At 32.9% G+C, this 16388-nt stretch overlaps 1 protein-coding gene across 3 annotated transcripts; it reads right to left on the reverse strand.

Moving 5' to 3' along the window:
* Positions 1-10534: 10534 nt before the first annotated feature.
* Positions 10535-14224, reverse strand: LOC108450156 (uncharacterized). Of its 3 annotated transcripts, none has more exons than XM_017747659.2 (4): positions 13866-14224; positions 11915-12015; positions 11310-11665; positions 10535-11216 (listed from the first exon to the last, which is right to left on the reverse strand). In XM_017747659.2, the coding sequence occupies exons 3-4, from the start codon at positions 11661-11663 to the stop codon at positions 10656-10658; spliced, it is 915 nt and encodes a 304-aa protein (XP_017603148.1). In that variant the 5' UTR covers positions 11664-11665; positions 11915-12015; positions 13866-14224; the 3' UTR covers positions 10535-10655. The 3 variants fall into 3 exon arrangements, with proteins under 3 accessions (XP_017603148.1, XP_017603145.1, XP_017603147.1); XM_017747656.2 differs by having other exon boundaries at positions 11877-12015; XM_017747658.2 differs by lacking the exon at positions 11915-12015 and having other exon boundaries at positions 13866-14220.
* Positions 14225-16388: the final 2164 nt, after the last annotated feature.

Below are 16388 nucleotides of genomic sequence, written 5' to 3' on the forward strand. Positions count from 1 at the left end.
GAACAATAGATATTTTTACCGATTATGCCGTTTTACTCGTTTTCACTTAAAACCGAGTAGCACAAGTTATTTAACATAATTTAAAACCTCATATTCTATCATAAAACATCAAAATACACAAATTTCACCTATGGGTATTTTTCCAAATATGAATCCTAGGTTAAATTATTACTAGCATAAGCTTAATCGAGCTTCCGGGATTCCAAAAGCGTAAAGAACATTAAAAGCGGGCTTGGAATCACTTACTATGGAGCTTGAAAGTTGAAGAAACCCTAGCTATGGAGAGAGGAGAATTCGCAGCAACTAAGGAGGATGATGATCAATTTTGTGTTATTTTTCCCATTTTATTTCATTTAATATCCAAATGACCAAAATGCCCCTCCTTACTAAACTTTCAAAAATTCCTTCCATGTCCTAATTTTGTCCATGAACTTAAAATTGGCTACATTGCTATTTAAGACCTCCTAATTAATATTCCAAAACAATTTCATACTAAAAACTTCCGGGATGCAAATTTTGCAACTTATTCGATTTAGTCCCTACTTTCAATTTAAGTACTTTAGGCATAGAATTTCATCACGAAATTTTCACAAAATCATGCAATCATATCATAAACCCCAAAATAATTATAAAACAATTATTTCTATCTCGGATTTGTGGTCACGAAACCACTATTTCGATTAGGCCCTAATTCGGGTTGTCACAGTACTAGTTTAATTTACCACTTATAGCCACATTTCTATACTCTGGTCATCAACTGTTTAGAAACTTTACTAACATGAATCAAATGATTTCAACTTCATAGATGTAGTCTCTTTATTAATCAGGACAACTATACTTATAACCACATCACTTGAATAAGAAAAATCCAACTAATATATTTCCATATCATACTTTCAAGAATACAATTCCTTCATTTTCGACTACACATTTACTTACCAATGAATGTGCAACATTATTCCTGGGCTAGAGAATAAACTTAGATGTACATAACTCAGATTAAATAACTCAGATTTACTTTTACAGAATAACCATTCTTTACCCCAAGAATTTGAAAGAAATCTCGACACTAAAAACCCCGCACTTCTATAGTCGAGCAAGAAGCATAATCATAACAGATTCTAATATCGCAAGTCAAAGATTACTCGTAAAGATAAGCCAAGCTCGATAATTCTCGAAACAAGAACGATAGAAAAACCAATATAAGAAATTCCAAGATATAAGACTATACCAGAAATCTGAGAACATAATCCAGAAGAAAAAAATGAGGAAAATCTGAAAAATCCCTTAGAGAAAACCATAAGGAAACTACCATCCATACACTTTGGAATTCCATCATAACAGGGAGAATATATTTCCATATATATATAAAATCATAATCAATAGAAACATCAGAATGATCTCACCTGAATTTTCATCTTTGACTTCTTTCTAGCATATCAGAAAAGAATTCCAAAATATAATGAATGTTGATCATAACCAACAGGATTAACAAAAATTCCAATCTAATATCACAATTGCTAACAATCTCATACAATAAAATTTTCACTAGGAATGGACAACCATACATATTCCCAAGGATAGAGGAAAATACAGAATACTCAAAAGAGAGAGGTAGCTAAAATTTTACTTAATTGAATCCATTATACACAGACATCTTTGCAAAATCCGACCTCATTCCTCTGATTAATCCTGTCCTTACTAATCCCATAATATTCTATTATTGCACTCTTTAGTTCACATTTGCAAACTCATGCAACTTATCTCTCGTGAATTTCGTCATACAACTCTATTCTAGTAAGGAGGTGAAGATTGTAAAGCCTTAAACTTCTCGAATCTTACAGAAATACACATTTAACAGCATCACAGCATCATGCACATCTGATTCAAACATTTCAAATTTCTAACTTGTTATAAACACACTTTCATATATCGTAGTAACACATGCAACTTTATTACACATGAATATTAGCCAAACATCAATGAATTTATCACAATACAATTTTTCATTTCCTTTACTCGAACTATCATTAATGTCTTATCAAGTTCCTACATTTAGTCTTAATCACTTGGCAGCATTTATCAAATTGGAGAACGTCTTACGGTTTTGAGTACATATCTTACTTGATGCCATAGTCCAACTATGGTCTTATACTAGCTCTCGTCCATCTGTGTCAATGTTGTGTCCCAGACAGGTCTTACGCTGACACATGTAACCGTGCCAATGTATGTCCCAAACATGTCTTACACTAGGACATCTCATAGCCGACGCATGTTCCAGACATGTCTGACATTGGCTAACATCTCGAGGCCGATGCATGTCCTAAACATGTCTTACACTAGCACTCGTCTCAATGCCGATGCCATGCCCCAGACATGGTCTTACACTGGCTCTCATTATGTGGCCGATGCATGTCCCAGACATGTCTAACAATGGCATACATATCTCATGTATTGCCATAGTCCAACCATGGTCTTTTCCATCAATTCATTAGTGAACGATCGTACTCATTCCCTGCGTTCCACCCAATTTGATCTTTCATTACAACTTTCATGCTATTGTGACATTTATGATTCTGTAACTAAGATTATAAAGCTTAACATTACGACATCTTAACTTCATTAATCTAGATATAAATGTCAACCTCATATATATACTGATTATTAATCATGCAATAAAAGCATTCATACATACATTCTGTCATTTCAAGCAATTTTTTTTTATAAACACTTGGCCAATCAAGTTGGACATTTAACATCGTATGAATACTAACATGCATAAAAGAGCTTTTCACAACTTAACTTTGTTTTATTCCACTATTTCACATTCTTTAACTCAAGAGTATCACATAATGGATACTAGTTCATGTAAAAATTATGAATTTCTTTTCATACCTTTCCCATTTTCAGCATATCACAAGCATGATTCAATAATCTCAACTTTACTCTTATCTCTATCAAGATTTGTTCGGTTGGAACTCATTCCTGTCTTAACCAACAGTTTTGTTAGTGTCGGGAGATATCACACTATCACGAGTAATACTATGACATGTATAGCTAGACTCTCTTATGCTAGGTTAGTCCCAGAATCGACTAAACCATGCTCTGATACCACTAAATGTAACACCCTTCGCCCGTATCTGACGCTGAGACAGGGTTCGAGGTGTTACCTGACTTAAACTCAACCAATCACACAAAAATCGGGCCGTAAAATTTTGATCAATTTAAAACTTTTCATTTCACATACATTTTGTCCCTTAAACGGGTTCACGAGGCACAAAACATGCATTAGAGGCTGTTCGGGTCTAAATCGAGAACTTAAGAAAAACTTAAAAAAATTTTATGCTTTAAGGCTCCACACGCCCGTGTGGATACAGACCGTGTAGTCACACACGCCCGTGTGGCTTGGGACACGCCCATGCCCTTAGCTCTTGTGCAACACTGACTTTAAAACACAGCCATGGAACACACCCATGTGGGCAGACCGTGTGTCACACACGGTCTAGACACACGTCCGTGTGTCTACCCGTGTAGACAATTACAAGGCTATTTTCCAAGCCATTTGTCGCCCTCACAACATATGCACACATACTTATCCAATAATATACAACATGGCATATATGAGCTCTTAAACATCTACAAACATGTTATGTTCATGTCAATTTCTTATGCAATAAATATCATAGAATTTACTCACATCGTTACCACATACTTGTCATAACTACCATTCTATCAAAAACCTCATGTCCATCATTAGGCATGCATAATCATATCCACAAACCATTCATAAGGCATTGTTAACTATTTACCAATCACTTAATCTTGCATCAGTTACTAACTCATCAATGAATCTCAATTTAATCTCTAGGCATACATGTTGTAAGCCACATCACAAGAGATAATAACATACATGCATAAGAATAATCGTATAGGTCTATAACATCATTAGCCGACATAGGCCCATTCACATGACTATATACTACCTCAAGAACAAGCCAATGCCTTTGGCTATATCATAATATCACATACTCAACATTAAAACCCTATACATGCCATAGACTCAAAACACTAGGATTTACTTACGCCGATAGTGTTAACTCGATAGTGTGACAACCCTAGGGAACATGAGAAAGAATGGGGGGTAAGCTTTATGCTTAGTAAGTTCATATGAAAACAGTAAGCAATTCATTAACATGTTTTATCAATGTTTACAACATATTCTCAAATTCACGACAAGCTATCTTCCTGCGCAATAGTCACTAAATTATTTATATCTGGAGCTACGAAATTCAAAAGTAAGTTCTGTTAATTTTCCTTGAAACTAGACTCATGTACTTTTATACCATAAAATTTATAGAATTTTTGGTTTAGCCAATTAGTACAGTTTATTCCTCAAAGTTACCCATGATTCACTGTCTGATAGTTCAGACCTTTCTGCACTAAAGTTCAATTATCTCATAGCACAGGATCGAATAATGTTCTCGTCTATTTCTATTGAAAATAGACTCATTAAGGATTCTAAGCATATAAATCATAGCTCATAATTTTTTTTTTCAAATTTATAATGATTTTCTCAATTCAGAACAGGAGATTTCGAAGTCATTCTAACTCTGTCCCACGCAGCTTCAAATATCTCATTATAGGAAATTCTTTTTCTTACACAGATTATTTTATAAGAAACTAGACTCAATAAGATTTATTTCCATATTTTATTAAGCTTATAAATAATTTTCCACTATTTTTAGTGTATTTTCAAAATTGCACTAGTGCAATAACTCAGATCTGTCAAGGCTAAGTTACTCATTCATGATCATTGTTCACAAATTTAATACAACATCATTTCATCCATCATGATAAGAACACATATTTATGCATCATAGATCATCACATACCAAGGCATTCTCATAGGCTTAGTGTACATACTTGCACAACTCGTAACATAACTCAAGTGCATACTCACCAATGACTTACCTCATTGGGACCATCATCAACTCTTTCCTCAGATTACCCGTTGAACACTTGGAATACTAATTGGATACTCGAAAAAACCTTTGTACATAAGTGCCTCAACTGTAGCTAAAGCTACCTCATATCTCATGACATTTAAATGCTCACTCTCGAGCTAGTCATCTAGACTCATAATTCCTAGTGACATGTCACTCGTATCCTATTTTATTCTTAAGGTTCAAACGGGATTTTTCCTCGCTTATCAAGGCTTTGTCTCATCATATTTATATTAATCACATACACATTAATATTTGTACAATTCATGTGATGATAACATTTAAATACATGTATAGCATGGTATTATTTGCATATGAACTTACCTCGATACCACAAAGGTGAAGAAGAAGTAATCGTCCATAAATTGATTTTCCCCGTTCTAGGCCCAAATCGCATTTTTCAACATCTAAAACATCACATTTAGCTAATTAAACAATGTGCTGATCAAATTAGTCCATTGACACACTTTGGCAAAATTTACAATTTTACCCTCTATTTTGCCAAAATTACCAAATTGCCCCTAGGCTCGTAAAATGATTTTTATTCAATTTCTTTACTCTTTAATACTAGATGAACCATTTTCATAACTATAGCAACTCACAATATCAACTATTTCATACACTTACACTTATTATACTACTTTGCAAAATATCCCCTTTTTAGGAGTTTTTATGCAATCTTACTTCACAAAAAATGTTTATAACACTACCAAGATTCATTTTCTTCCATAAAAACTCAGCAAACAACACATATGATTTCATGGAAAAACCCTATACTCTTAATCATTTTGCAAAATAGTCCCCTCTTATGAAAGCTTATGCTTTAGGGGTTCCAAAAAATGTAAAAATCTTCAAGAAAAAGCATTAAAATACTTACTTTCAAGGGAGTTTCTTTGCTGAAAGTTCAAAGCTTCAAAACCCTTTCCTTTTTTGGTATTTTCGGTCAAAGAAGAAGGAAGAAAATGAAAAATTTGAAGCTAAGTCCTTAGTGTACCATTTTATCACCTAATATGACATCACCTTACCAAATGCATTAACCATTTGAAATTTCTTGTCCCATGGCCGGCCAAGCCATATTTAGGGGTATAATATCACTTTAAAGGCCCCCAATTTTAATACTCTAGCTATTAGACACATTTGGGTACTAAAATATAACTTTTACCTTTTATGCGATTTAGTCCTTTTTTGAAATTGGACTAGAAATCGATAAAATTAATATACCAAAAATTTCATGCACCTTTATAAACATGCTATATCACATAAAATAATATCAAAATAATTTTCTCCGGCCTCGGAATAGTGGTTCCGAAATCACTGTTCCTACTAGGCCCAAAATCGGGCTGTTACAATGGCAAAAGAACGAAGTGTACAAAAGATGGAGATAAAAACTAAACCCCGAAAACTTGAAAATAAAGAGACCTCAAAACATAAACACAAAATTCTCTAAATGTGTTATGAGTTCTAATCTCTAATGGCTGTATTTTCTAAGGTTGTAAAAGAGCCTATTTATAGGCTAAATTAGCAAGTCAAATAAACTATGCTAATAAATGCTAAATATATTTTACTAATAAATACTAAATCTTCTAAAAAGAAAATATATTTTTGTTTAACTTGACTTGCAAGAAATCTCTTAGAATTTGGATCACACAACTCTAACACTTATTTTTTTGGTACTTCCTCGTAATTTTGGCTATTCTTATTTTTTGTATTCTCTCATAAGTTTTGGTACACTATTATCTTTTTTTCGATATTCCTCGTAATTAACTTTAATTATAATTAAATAAAGTTATCAATATTTACTTATAAATTCTCAAAATACTTTATTATTTTGCTCATTGATGAGGTGACTTAATGTGGTTCATTGATGGTGCTTACAAATTATACATAAACGATGCATCAAATATTGTTTCATTATATTATATATAATGATAATTTTTAAAGATTAGAAAAATTAAATAAATGAAACAAATTTAATAAGATCAACTAATTTTGGTGTTCTCCCAAAATATTTTTACTTCCTATTTTTTTTTGGTATTCCTTATAATTTTTTGGTACTATTTCATATCTATTTTTATTCCCTCATATTTTTGGTATCTCCTCATAATTTTTGTACTCCCTCGTATTTTAGGTACACCCTTGATATCCCTTATATTTTTAGTATTTCTCATTATTTTTATATTCCCTCATATTTTTATTTTATCCTCATAATTTTTATATAATTTCAAAATGAGGATTTGAAATGAGATATAATTGTGGTGTTAAAGAATTTATTATTTTTTGCATATTAAGAAAATTTAATGGAATTTTGGAGACAGAAAAAATTAATAACTTTTAAAATGTTATTTTTTCATTCTAATATTTGGTACGATATTGGTTGATCTTATAAAATATGTTTTATTTATTTATTTTACTATTTTAAGTTTATCCTTTTGTATAATGTTTTTAATACCGAATATCAGTATGCAAAATTAATAATTTTAAAATTACCAATTTTTTCCAACAAAATCGCATTAAAATTTATTAATAAGTAAAATAATATTTTTCACTAAAAAATATTTCTAATCATTTTGAAAGCATACTAGAAAACATAAAGGATTACCAAAAATATAAGTTGATCTTATAATTTTTTTATTTACTTAATTTTCAATTTTTTAAAAAATTATTAGTATATAGTATAACAAATTTTATAAGTATGCAAAATAAATTTTTTTATACCAAAATTTAACTTTTCATGTTAAAATTTAATTTTGGAAGTATATCCAAAAAAATTTGAGGTATACCAAATATTACAAGAGAATATAAAAATAATGATAAGTTACTAATAATTATAAAGGAGCTCCAAAAATTTTAAAAAATACAAAAATTACGAGAAAATACCAAAAATATAAAAAAGTAACAAAATTATGAGGGAATAAACAAATTAATCGAATTACCCAATAAAAATTAGGCTTTATAAAAAAAGCTTATGGAAGCTAAGTATAATGGATGAGTCCGTTTGTAATATAGTAAAAGCAATTTTCAAAGACGAACAACTAGATCCTAACCTTTGGGTTTAATATCTAAAAGTTTTGAATTATAAATCTTTCACTCACATTCGAGCAAAGATCCTTGTGAATAGATTGAAGTGGATCATGCAGCATGTTTTTGCTCCCAATCAAGTCAATTTTGTAGTATGAACAAGTATCACTAATATTATTGCATAAAAGGTTATACATCTTATGATAACACGTATTAGTAAGAAAGGTTAGATGGATATTAAAGTGAATCCTCGATAAGATATATGATCGCGTTCGATGGGATTTTTGGAGGACTCAGTTTTTGGATCGGATCATTTGTCTCAAAATCTCGTCAATGTTATTATGCCTTGTGCTTTATCGAATTCGTTGCAATCATTATGGAATGGAAGTGTTACAGAAAAGTTTAAATTAGATTCGATAGGGTGATCTTTTATCATTATATTTATCTATCATTGGGATGGAGATCATGTTGGGCTATAGCATTAATAAAGAAGCAGTATTGGAGAAGCAACGGAAACTTGTTTTTCTATCAAGGGATGGTCCTCCTTTATCACATTTGTTCATCATCGATGATTAATGCTCCAAAGACACAAATTTTCTATCAAGTTGATGTGTGGAAGTATAAAGGAGTGTCCCTTAATAGCAGAGTTCTTGGGAACCCATGGACAAATCCTGGTTAGTCGTGTGGAAGTATAAAGGAACGGATAGAGTTGGACAATTTTTTGTGGGTTGTATGCAAGGACTAATTGTTAAGGAATAGTGAAAGGCATAAGAGGGGATTGACGGAAGATTCATCTTGTTCAAATATGGGAGTCAACAATAAACTATAGGTCATGTATTGAGAGACTGCCAATCTGCAAGTGTAGCATGGAAAAAGCTCATTCCAACTATTCCCCAAAACAAGCTTTTCTTGGCTAATTGAGAACTCGTTGAATACACTCTAATTTGGACTCGAGATGGCACTCCCAAATGGATTTTACTAATAGAACAGCAACAAAGAAACTTGAAAAATAATTAAGCAAAAATAAAATTAAAAAAAAAACCAAATGCATCATCACATCTAAAAAGAAAATATTTTTGGAAAGACCCTTCCCTGAATATTCTATCTAATGTTGAAGTCTCTTTATCCCACATCTAGGGTGAATTCTCTCACCCAATCAACATTTCCAACTAAATACAGTAAACACTCGCTATAATTAGCATTCAATAAGTGTTGTTCCCAATAAGCTAATTGAAACCTGGAGCTTCCTTTGTGTGCATAGTTTTGTTTTGACTTCCTTGAAATGTGAGAAGATAATTGTGTTATCCTTTATTAGAACAATCCCCCTTTGTGCCTCGCCATCATTTTGTTTAAAATGTCTTCTGAAAGTTTGGACTTCAATGCTTTCCTAGTTTCACCTTTTACAAACATTTACCCTATGTTTTACTACTTATTTATAATATAAATACAAATAAGAAAAATTATCAATGCTAGAAACAGTAAAAACTTTTCCACTTGTTAACAACCTATTGCTAGTAATGTTGTAACAAGCATATAGCAATCGTTTAAATCAGCGCTTATTATTTCCTTAAAAGTAACTTTTATTCATTGAGCAATGACCCTTTCATCTGGCACTATCGAATCTTTAAGGCTCACTTTCATCCCTATTTGACAAGTGGGTCCTACAATTAAATTTTATTATGTTTTTGCACTTGAGGGCCAATCTCCTTCTGGTCCGAAAAAGCCTTTATATGTTGCAGTTACCTTTTCAGAGGCCTACGCTCTTTTTACCCGTTCACCCGGCACCGCCTGATCTTTAAAGTCGACTTTCATCCTTGCTTGACAAGTGGGTCTTGCAATCAAACTCCCTTATGCCGTTGCACTTGATGGCTAATCTCTGTCTAGCCTGAAGAAACCTTTGTACCTTACAATTATCTTTAAGAGGCCAACTTTCATCCCTAATTGACAAATAGATCTTAAAATCAAACTCCCTTTTGCCTTTGCCCTTCGGGGCCAAACTTCGTCTGCCCCTAAAAAACCTTTGCACGTTGCTTGCGATTACCTTTTATGAGGCCTACGCACTTCTTACCCTGAAAAACAGGGGGATTGGCCTACAAGAAGCCGCGTGGATTAATTTGGTAAACAGTGGATATATTTGGAAAGCCGAAACACTTTATATAAATTATTTAAAAATGCATACAATACAAATTATTAACTTATCAAGTTTTATATAAACATGAAAAATTACAACATGACACGACAACTTCTCCTGCCCATTTACAAGTGTAATATGCAAGTTTGATGTAAAATTTTTGGTTATATTCAACTTGATAAATTTTTTTTAAAAAAAAAATTGACTTCACCTAACTTTTGTTTGAAATATGTTTGCGTAAGGCACATCTGAACATGAGTATGAATATACCCATACAAAAACATACTCATTTAATACTCACATACGACTTCGACAGCCCTGAGTAACAAGATTTTACACCTACAGCTATCTTCACTCCAAGAAGAGGGGCATAGCTCCCAGATTGTTTCTTCACATATGAAATCTGTACATTCATTTCTAATGATCAATGAAATAAGGTTCAATTTGTCAACATCTAATATAGATCATATACCAAAAGGTTTTCGAAATTCAGCACCTGTCATTCATTTCCACCACCAAAACTTACGAAACAAATACATCTTCCTCATCCGAACATTATATGTCATGAATGCCCTAGCTTTGATAGGGTCGGCATTCAAATACTCGAATGCATACATCTGTTTAGCTTCTTCCAGACCATCAATCTCCAAAACAGCCTGTAGCAATTCAGAGGGATTGATTGTAGTTTTACTTTGATCCATTGCATCAGCCAGCCGCCGAATGCTGGATGCCACTGCCAACATTGCCTCCTGAAGAGCATCCGACTCACGAGGCCGCTTTGGGAGTTGTCGCAGTGGTTCCATTACAGGAGGATCTTGACTACCTTCATGTAAATACTCTGGTTGCCCAGAATATGACTCAGTCCCATCTGTATCACTTAAATCATCTGAGCTTGGCGATACAAAAGAAGCAGAATCCTCTTCAAAATTCTTGTATCCCATTGGATGACTTCCGTCCTTCATCTTAGCCCAACGACTCGGGGCTTGATAATTTCCGCAAACAATCTTTAGCTCATCATACATCTCAATCTGCTTTCCACGAAATCCTTTTGCATCGGGATGTGCCTGTTCAATACATTCGTACATGTGAAGTAACATAAAGGAATATGTACAAAAAAAAAAAAAAAAAATCAAGGAAAAAATGCAGAACATGCTGACCACTACATATCTTTTCCATAGATCTTCACTGTCACATTCGATCATCTTTGTCTTTGGATTCCACCTAAATCCATCTTGACTTAGCATATCCCTCATTACCTTGTACCTTTTCTTAATTGTCTTAAGGCGATTAATGACTTTTTGATTGTTCAAGTTCAAATTAAAACGAGAATTCACAGCAATACAAGCAGCAGTATATGCATTTTCATTAAAGCATTTGTCAATTTTATTCCCATTTTTAGCCTGAACTGCCAGAGCTTCAATTAGACACTTGTCCATTGCAATTGACCAGACTACATTTCTTCCTTTGTGCTTCATCTCCCTTCTCTGTGCCTGCAGGTCATGGTGGTTCATTCCTAAACCAGTACGAGGAAAAAGGAATGGCTGTGTCATGATACAGTGCAAGAGAAAGCATTGCTCAACAGATATTAAATAGAGGTCCAAAAAACAAAAACAAAGAAAGAAAAGGTTAGATGATCAGAACACATTTTGACTCCAGTCAGACAACAAGGTAAGAAAAGAGTCGCATTGCATTCCGATCATATAAATATATAAAACAGCAATAACCTGAACTGATGGCACAATGTTGTATCAATAAACATTACTTTGTCAAACAACAACTGAAATGAAGTCCCAAAAAAGCAACTTCAATAAAAAACCTATAGGCTATGCCTCATGCAACCCCCTCATTTCCCCCTTCATTGGCCTGCAATTGAGAGTGTAAAACAATAACTGAAATGAAGTCCCAAAAAATCAACTTCAATAAAAAACCTATAGGCTATGCCTCATGCAAACCTCCCCCCCCAAAAATTTCCCCCTTCCTTGGCCTGCAATTGAGATTGCCCCAAGTACCAGACATTTTAATGGAGCATTCGCAGCTATCATATAAAAAATAATATTTAAATGGGACTTAATCTATGAAATGTCTACACTGGAAATTTTATCTCTATATTATGAAATTATTTACTTGACCTCGTATCTGTTCAGTTTCATTAGGCACGTGTCAGTTGATATGCTCTCGACTTTTCATATGTTACTCTAGTTTCTTGCAAGTTCCAGAGTACATAACAGAGCGGGTAATTTTATTATGTTTTGTTGAACAAAAAGGCAAATTGACAGTCACACAGAAGCACTCAATTGCGAAGTAAATGTAAAAAAATTCATACAAGGAAAGACATAGCCAAAGAAGGGTCATCGGTATCATCTGACATTAACCATTTTGCATCTCATCTCAGCCCATTATGGCATACAATTATGCGTCTTCTAAGTTCTAATGAAAGATTCAAAATTCAAAAGTCAAATACTGAACTTTATGGCTCCGTATACCTTATACTCAGAAAAACTCACAGTTAAACCCTATTCGTATAACCATAAATGCAACCATTCTAACAGGACTTGTAATCCGAAAAACATGATAGAAGCACATGCAAGTGCACAAAACCATTCCAACCTAACAGCAAAGAATGATGCTTTTGAGTTTTAAAATACCAGGACAGTAAACCGTGGGCAACTTAGGATCAAACATTTAGGATGAGCAGTGTCATTCTGTACAAATTGGATGCTTAAAGCATTGGAAACTAGGACAAAACAGAAACTTGCTTCCTATCATAGATATGAACCCTATCATTAATCATTCAGTAAATGGAAGCAAAGAGTTTTAAAATTATACTCATACAAAATAAACAGATTCCTTTTTATGATAACCAAAACCAAACAATAAAAACCTATTCAATCATACTTCTTAAAAGAGATAAGGTTTGGCTGGATTTTCTCCCAACATAGATATGAGCACCATCCATGGATGCAAAGAATTGCTTCTTTGCTTAATTCTAGCATTCATACAAGTAAACAGACTTGTTCTTACTACAATCAAAGATAAGAGAAAGCCTATTCAACTATGCTTATTAAAAAGATAATATTCGGCTCGATTTTGCCCATTCAAATCCAATAAACTGAAAGACCTTAAAATGCCATCAATGAAGCCCAAAGTACTCCCTTGACCACTGCTTGTAATTTTAAATTGAGTTGTCATAATTATATCTCAGTGTTTATATAGACATTAACATCTGAGCAACTAAATGCTTCCAAATAATGCAATTATAACCAGTTTATAATGGCTGATTTAATAGAAAACAGATGTACAATTGAATCCGAATATCGAAACATATAAGAACATTAACAAGTTCTTGATCTTTCCTGGCATTCACCATCGATGATATTGGCATGGCTAAACCTCATACTAACAAGCTCAATACCTAACTTTCACACAAACACAAGCATTCAAAAACCAACCTTTTGGCATTGATTTGAGCTCACCAAGTCCTAAATTACTCTAAAAGAGTCTACACTAAGAGTGGCCAAATTTTACCTTCTTTACTAAAATTCATCAAATTAAAACATAACCATTGCTCCCCTCATTGCAAGTAAGCGATCAACAAGTTGAAAGACAGAAAATATCCACCAAAAAACTTGAGGAAAATCCAATAGTTTACACTTCATATAACAATCAAGCAAATAAAGAAAAAGTATTTAGATTGAGGGAGAAAGGAAATAAACCTGGGAATCGTGATAATAAACAGTAGAGAAAAGACAGTGACAATCTCTCGCCGGTGAGAAGCCTGATCTGATCGGCGGGAGAGACGAAAAACGACGACGCTAGGGAGATGCTAAACGAGATAGGTAGATGTGACCGTGCATTTGGGAAGCTTATTATGTGTTAGGGTTTTCCTTTTGAACTTTTTGCTAATATGTTTGTTTTTTTATTATTTCTCGAGAAAAAAATAAAAGGGAACAGAGTCAAAAAATTTTCTCGAGGGGAGGCAACTTTCTCGAATACCAAACGCGTGTAGAGGGAAGTCGTCTGTTTTTTGTTTTTTTGTTTTTTGCTAAACTGAACCACAGTCTTCTCATAAGAATGTGAAGGTCCTTTCACAATCTTCCACGTCATCCCAAACCCGGTCTCTTTCTTCCTTTGTAGGAAACATAGAAAATTTAGCCAATGATGCCTACAACTATGAGAACAAATATATTATCAATTCTTGGATTTTAAATAATGAATTTACCACTTGTTTACTTAAATAAAACTTTTAACTTCTAAACTTTTTTATCGTTTAAATAAGAATATAAAATGCAGAATTTTAATTTTCATTAATCTTCTTCAATTTTCTTTTTCATTTAAAATTAAAATTTTAGATAAAATTAAATACATAAAGAAAGCACATCAATGTTACTTTTTAATTGGACTGATTAGGTAAAAATATTCTTTTTTTTATTCAAGAATTGATAAAATTTTAGTTCTTATTATAAAAATTCTCACTAAAATTGTCGTCTATATATGATATAATTTAATTATGATCTGAGCGACTTGGTCTAATTCAAAGGTCATAATAGAGATGAGATTAGTTTCCCTCAAGGCCTAATCATGATATCTAAATTCAATTACAACTTGAATTAGATCCTTCTTCTGCTTCCTCTGTTCATTCCGTATCATTTGATATCAAGTTCGGCATTTTAGGTGGTCTTTGTGTTCTTATAAACTAATTTTCAACGAACAATCTCAAAATAGTTTTTTTTCCTTTTATCTATAAGTTTTCAGGAAAAAATATTTTTCAATGGGTAAACGTTTTTCAAACGATCTGAAATTTTACATAATATTTCTTGACACTATTTTAGACTATACAAAAATATTTTTCACAAAAAAAAGTGATCAAAAAAAGAAAGAAAAAAGAAAATATAAAAAATATATATATTAAAAATTTTTGTGGGTTGAATTTTGTGCTGAAGTTTTCCAGATCAAATCTACATTATTTGAGGAGACCCCGGTTTAAATTTCATAATTTTTGGAAATTGGGAACACCTCGAACGAAAAAAATTCTAGTTGTTTTCCATTGTTACGAGTTTTCGGTTGGGTAGTTTATTTTCTTTGATTCTAGCATTAGGTTTTCTTTTGTTTTAGCTTTTTATTATTATTCTATTAAGCATTCTAATACATTTTCATTTCTTGTGCTAATAGGTGCGGAAAGAGTTATCTCTCCTTTCTCCGCGCAACTTACTTCTTTTGGAGTCGAGTTCTTCTTTGGCTTCTTAGAGCCTTAGGTCAACTTTGTTAGAGGGTGATCCCACATCTTTTGTAATATTATTAAGTTTGATTATGCTTTAAAAGTTACAAGCGAGAAAATCTTAATTTCTTTTCTTTGTCTCTTAGAGTTTTTTTTATTGCGAGTGTATAACGGTGAGATTTAATTTTCTTTGATCATTTTTTTTTCTAAGTGTTTTTTATTTCAACCTCTAATAATGTTATGTACACGTAGTAAGGATGATAAGCATGATCTATCCATGGTTATTATGGACCAACTTGCAACAATGCTCAACGAACTTCGACAAGAATTCGAAGAGGCACAACAACGCTTGGAAAATAAGTTCACTACATTGGAAGCTCAAACCCTTCATCACAAAGTGGTCCAACAAAATTTCAGTCAAACTTTAGCTCAAATGGAAACTAACAATGGTGATGATGATGAGCGGCCTCTTCACCATGATGATAAGACTGATGATTATGGTGATGGTTATGAGCCACAACGATCTTCTGAACATATTAAATGTGGCTCGTGTACTCGTGATGCAACCTTTGGTACTAGTTCTCGTAGCCACTTTTCTGTAACTAAACCAAAATTCAGTCTTCCACTATTTAACGGCAAGCATGATCTTGACATCTATTGTGATTGGTAGAATAAAATTGAGCTGTTGTTTGAATATTGCAAATGTTCAGAGGAAGAGAAGGTTTCATTAGCTACCTTCGAATTCTCCGACTATGCTTTAAGTTAGTGGACTCAGTTATTATGGTCCCAACCAACGAACCATGAGAGATCCATTGACTCGTTGGATGATTTACAATGAATCATGCGAAATTAGTATGTACCACCTCATTACTATAGGGACAATAAACGGAAGCTTCAAAATCTTGTTCAAGGTAATAAATTTGTGATGGAATATTTTCATGCAATGAAAATTTTAATGCAACAAGCTAATAAAGATAAAGATGAGGTAGATACTATAGCTCTATTTGTAAATGGGTTGAAT

This window comes from Gossypium arboreum, chromosome 5 (genome assembly GCF_025698485.1).
Source record: "Gossypium arboreum isolate Shixiya-1 chromosome 5, ASM2569848v2, whole genome shotgun sequence".
Classification (NCBI taxonomy): Eukaryota; Viridiplantae; Streptophyta; class Magnoliopsida; order Malvales; family Malvaceae; genus Gossypium; species Gossypium arboreum.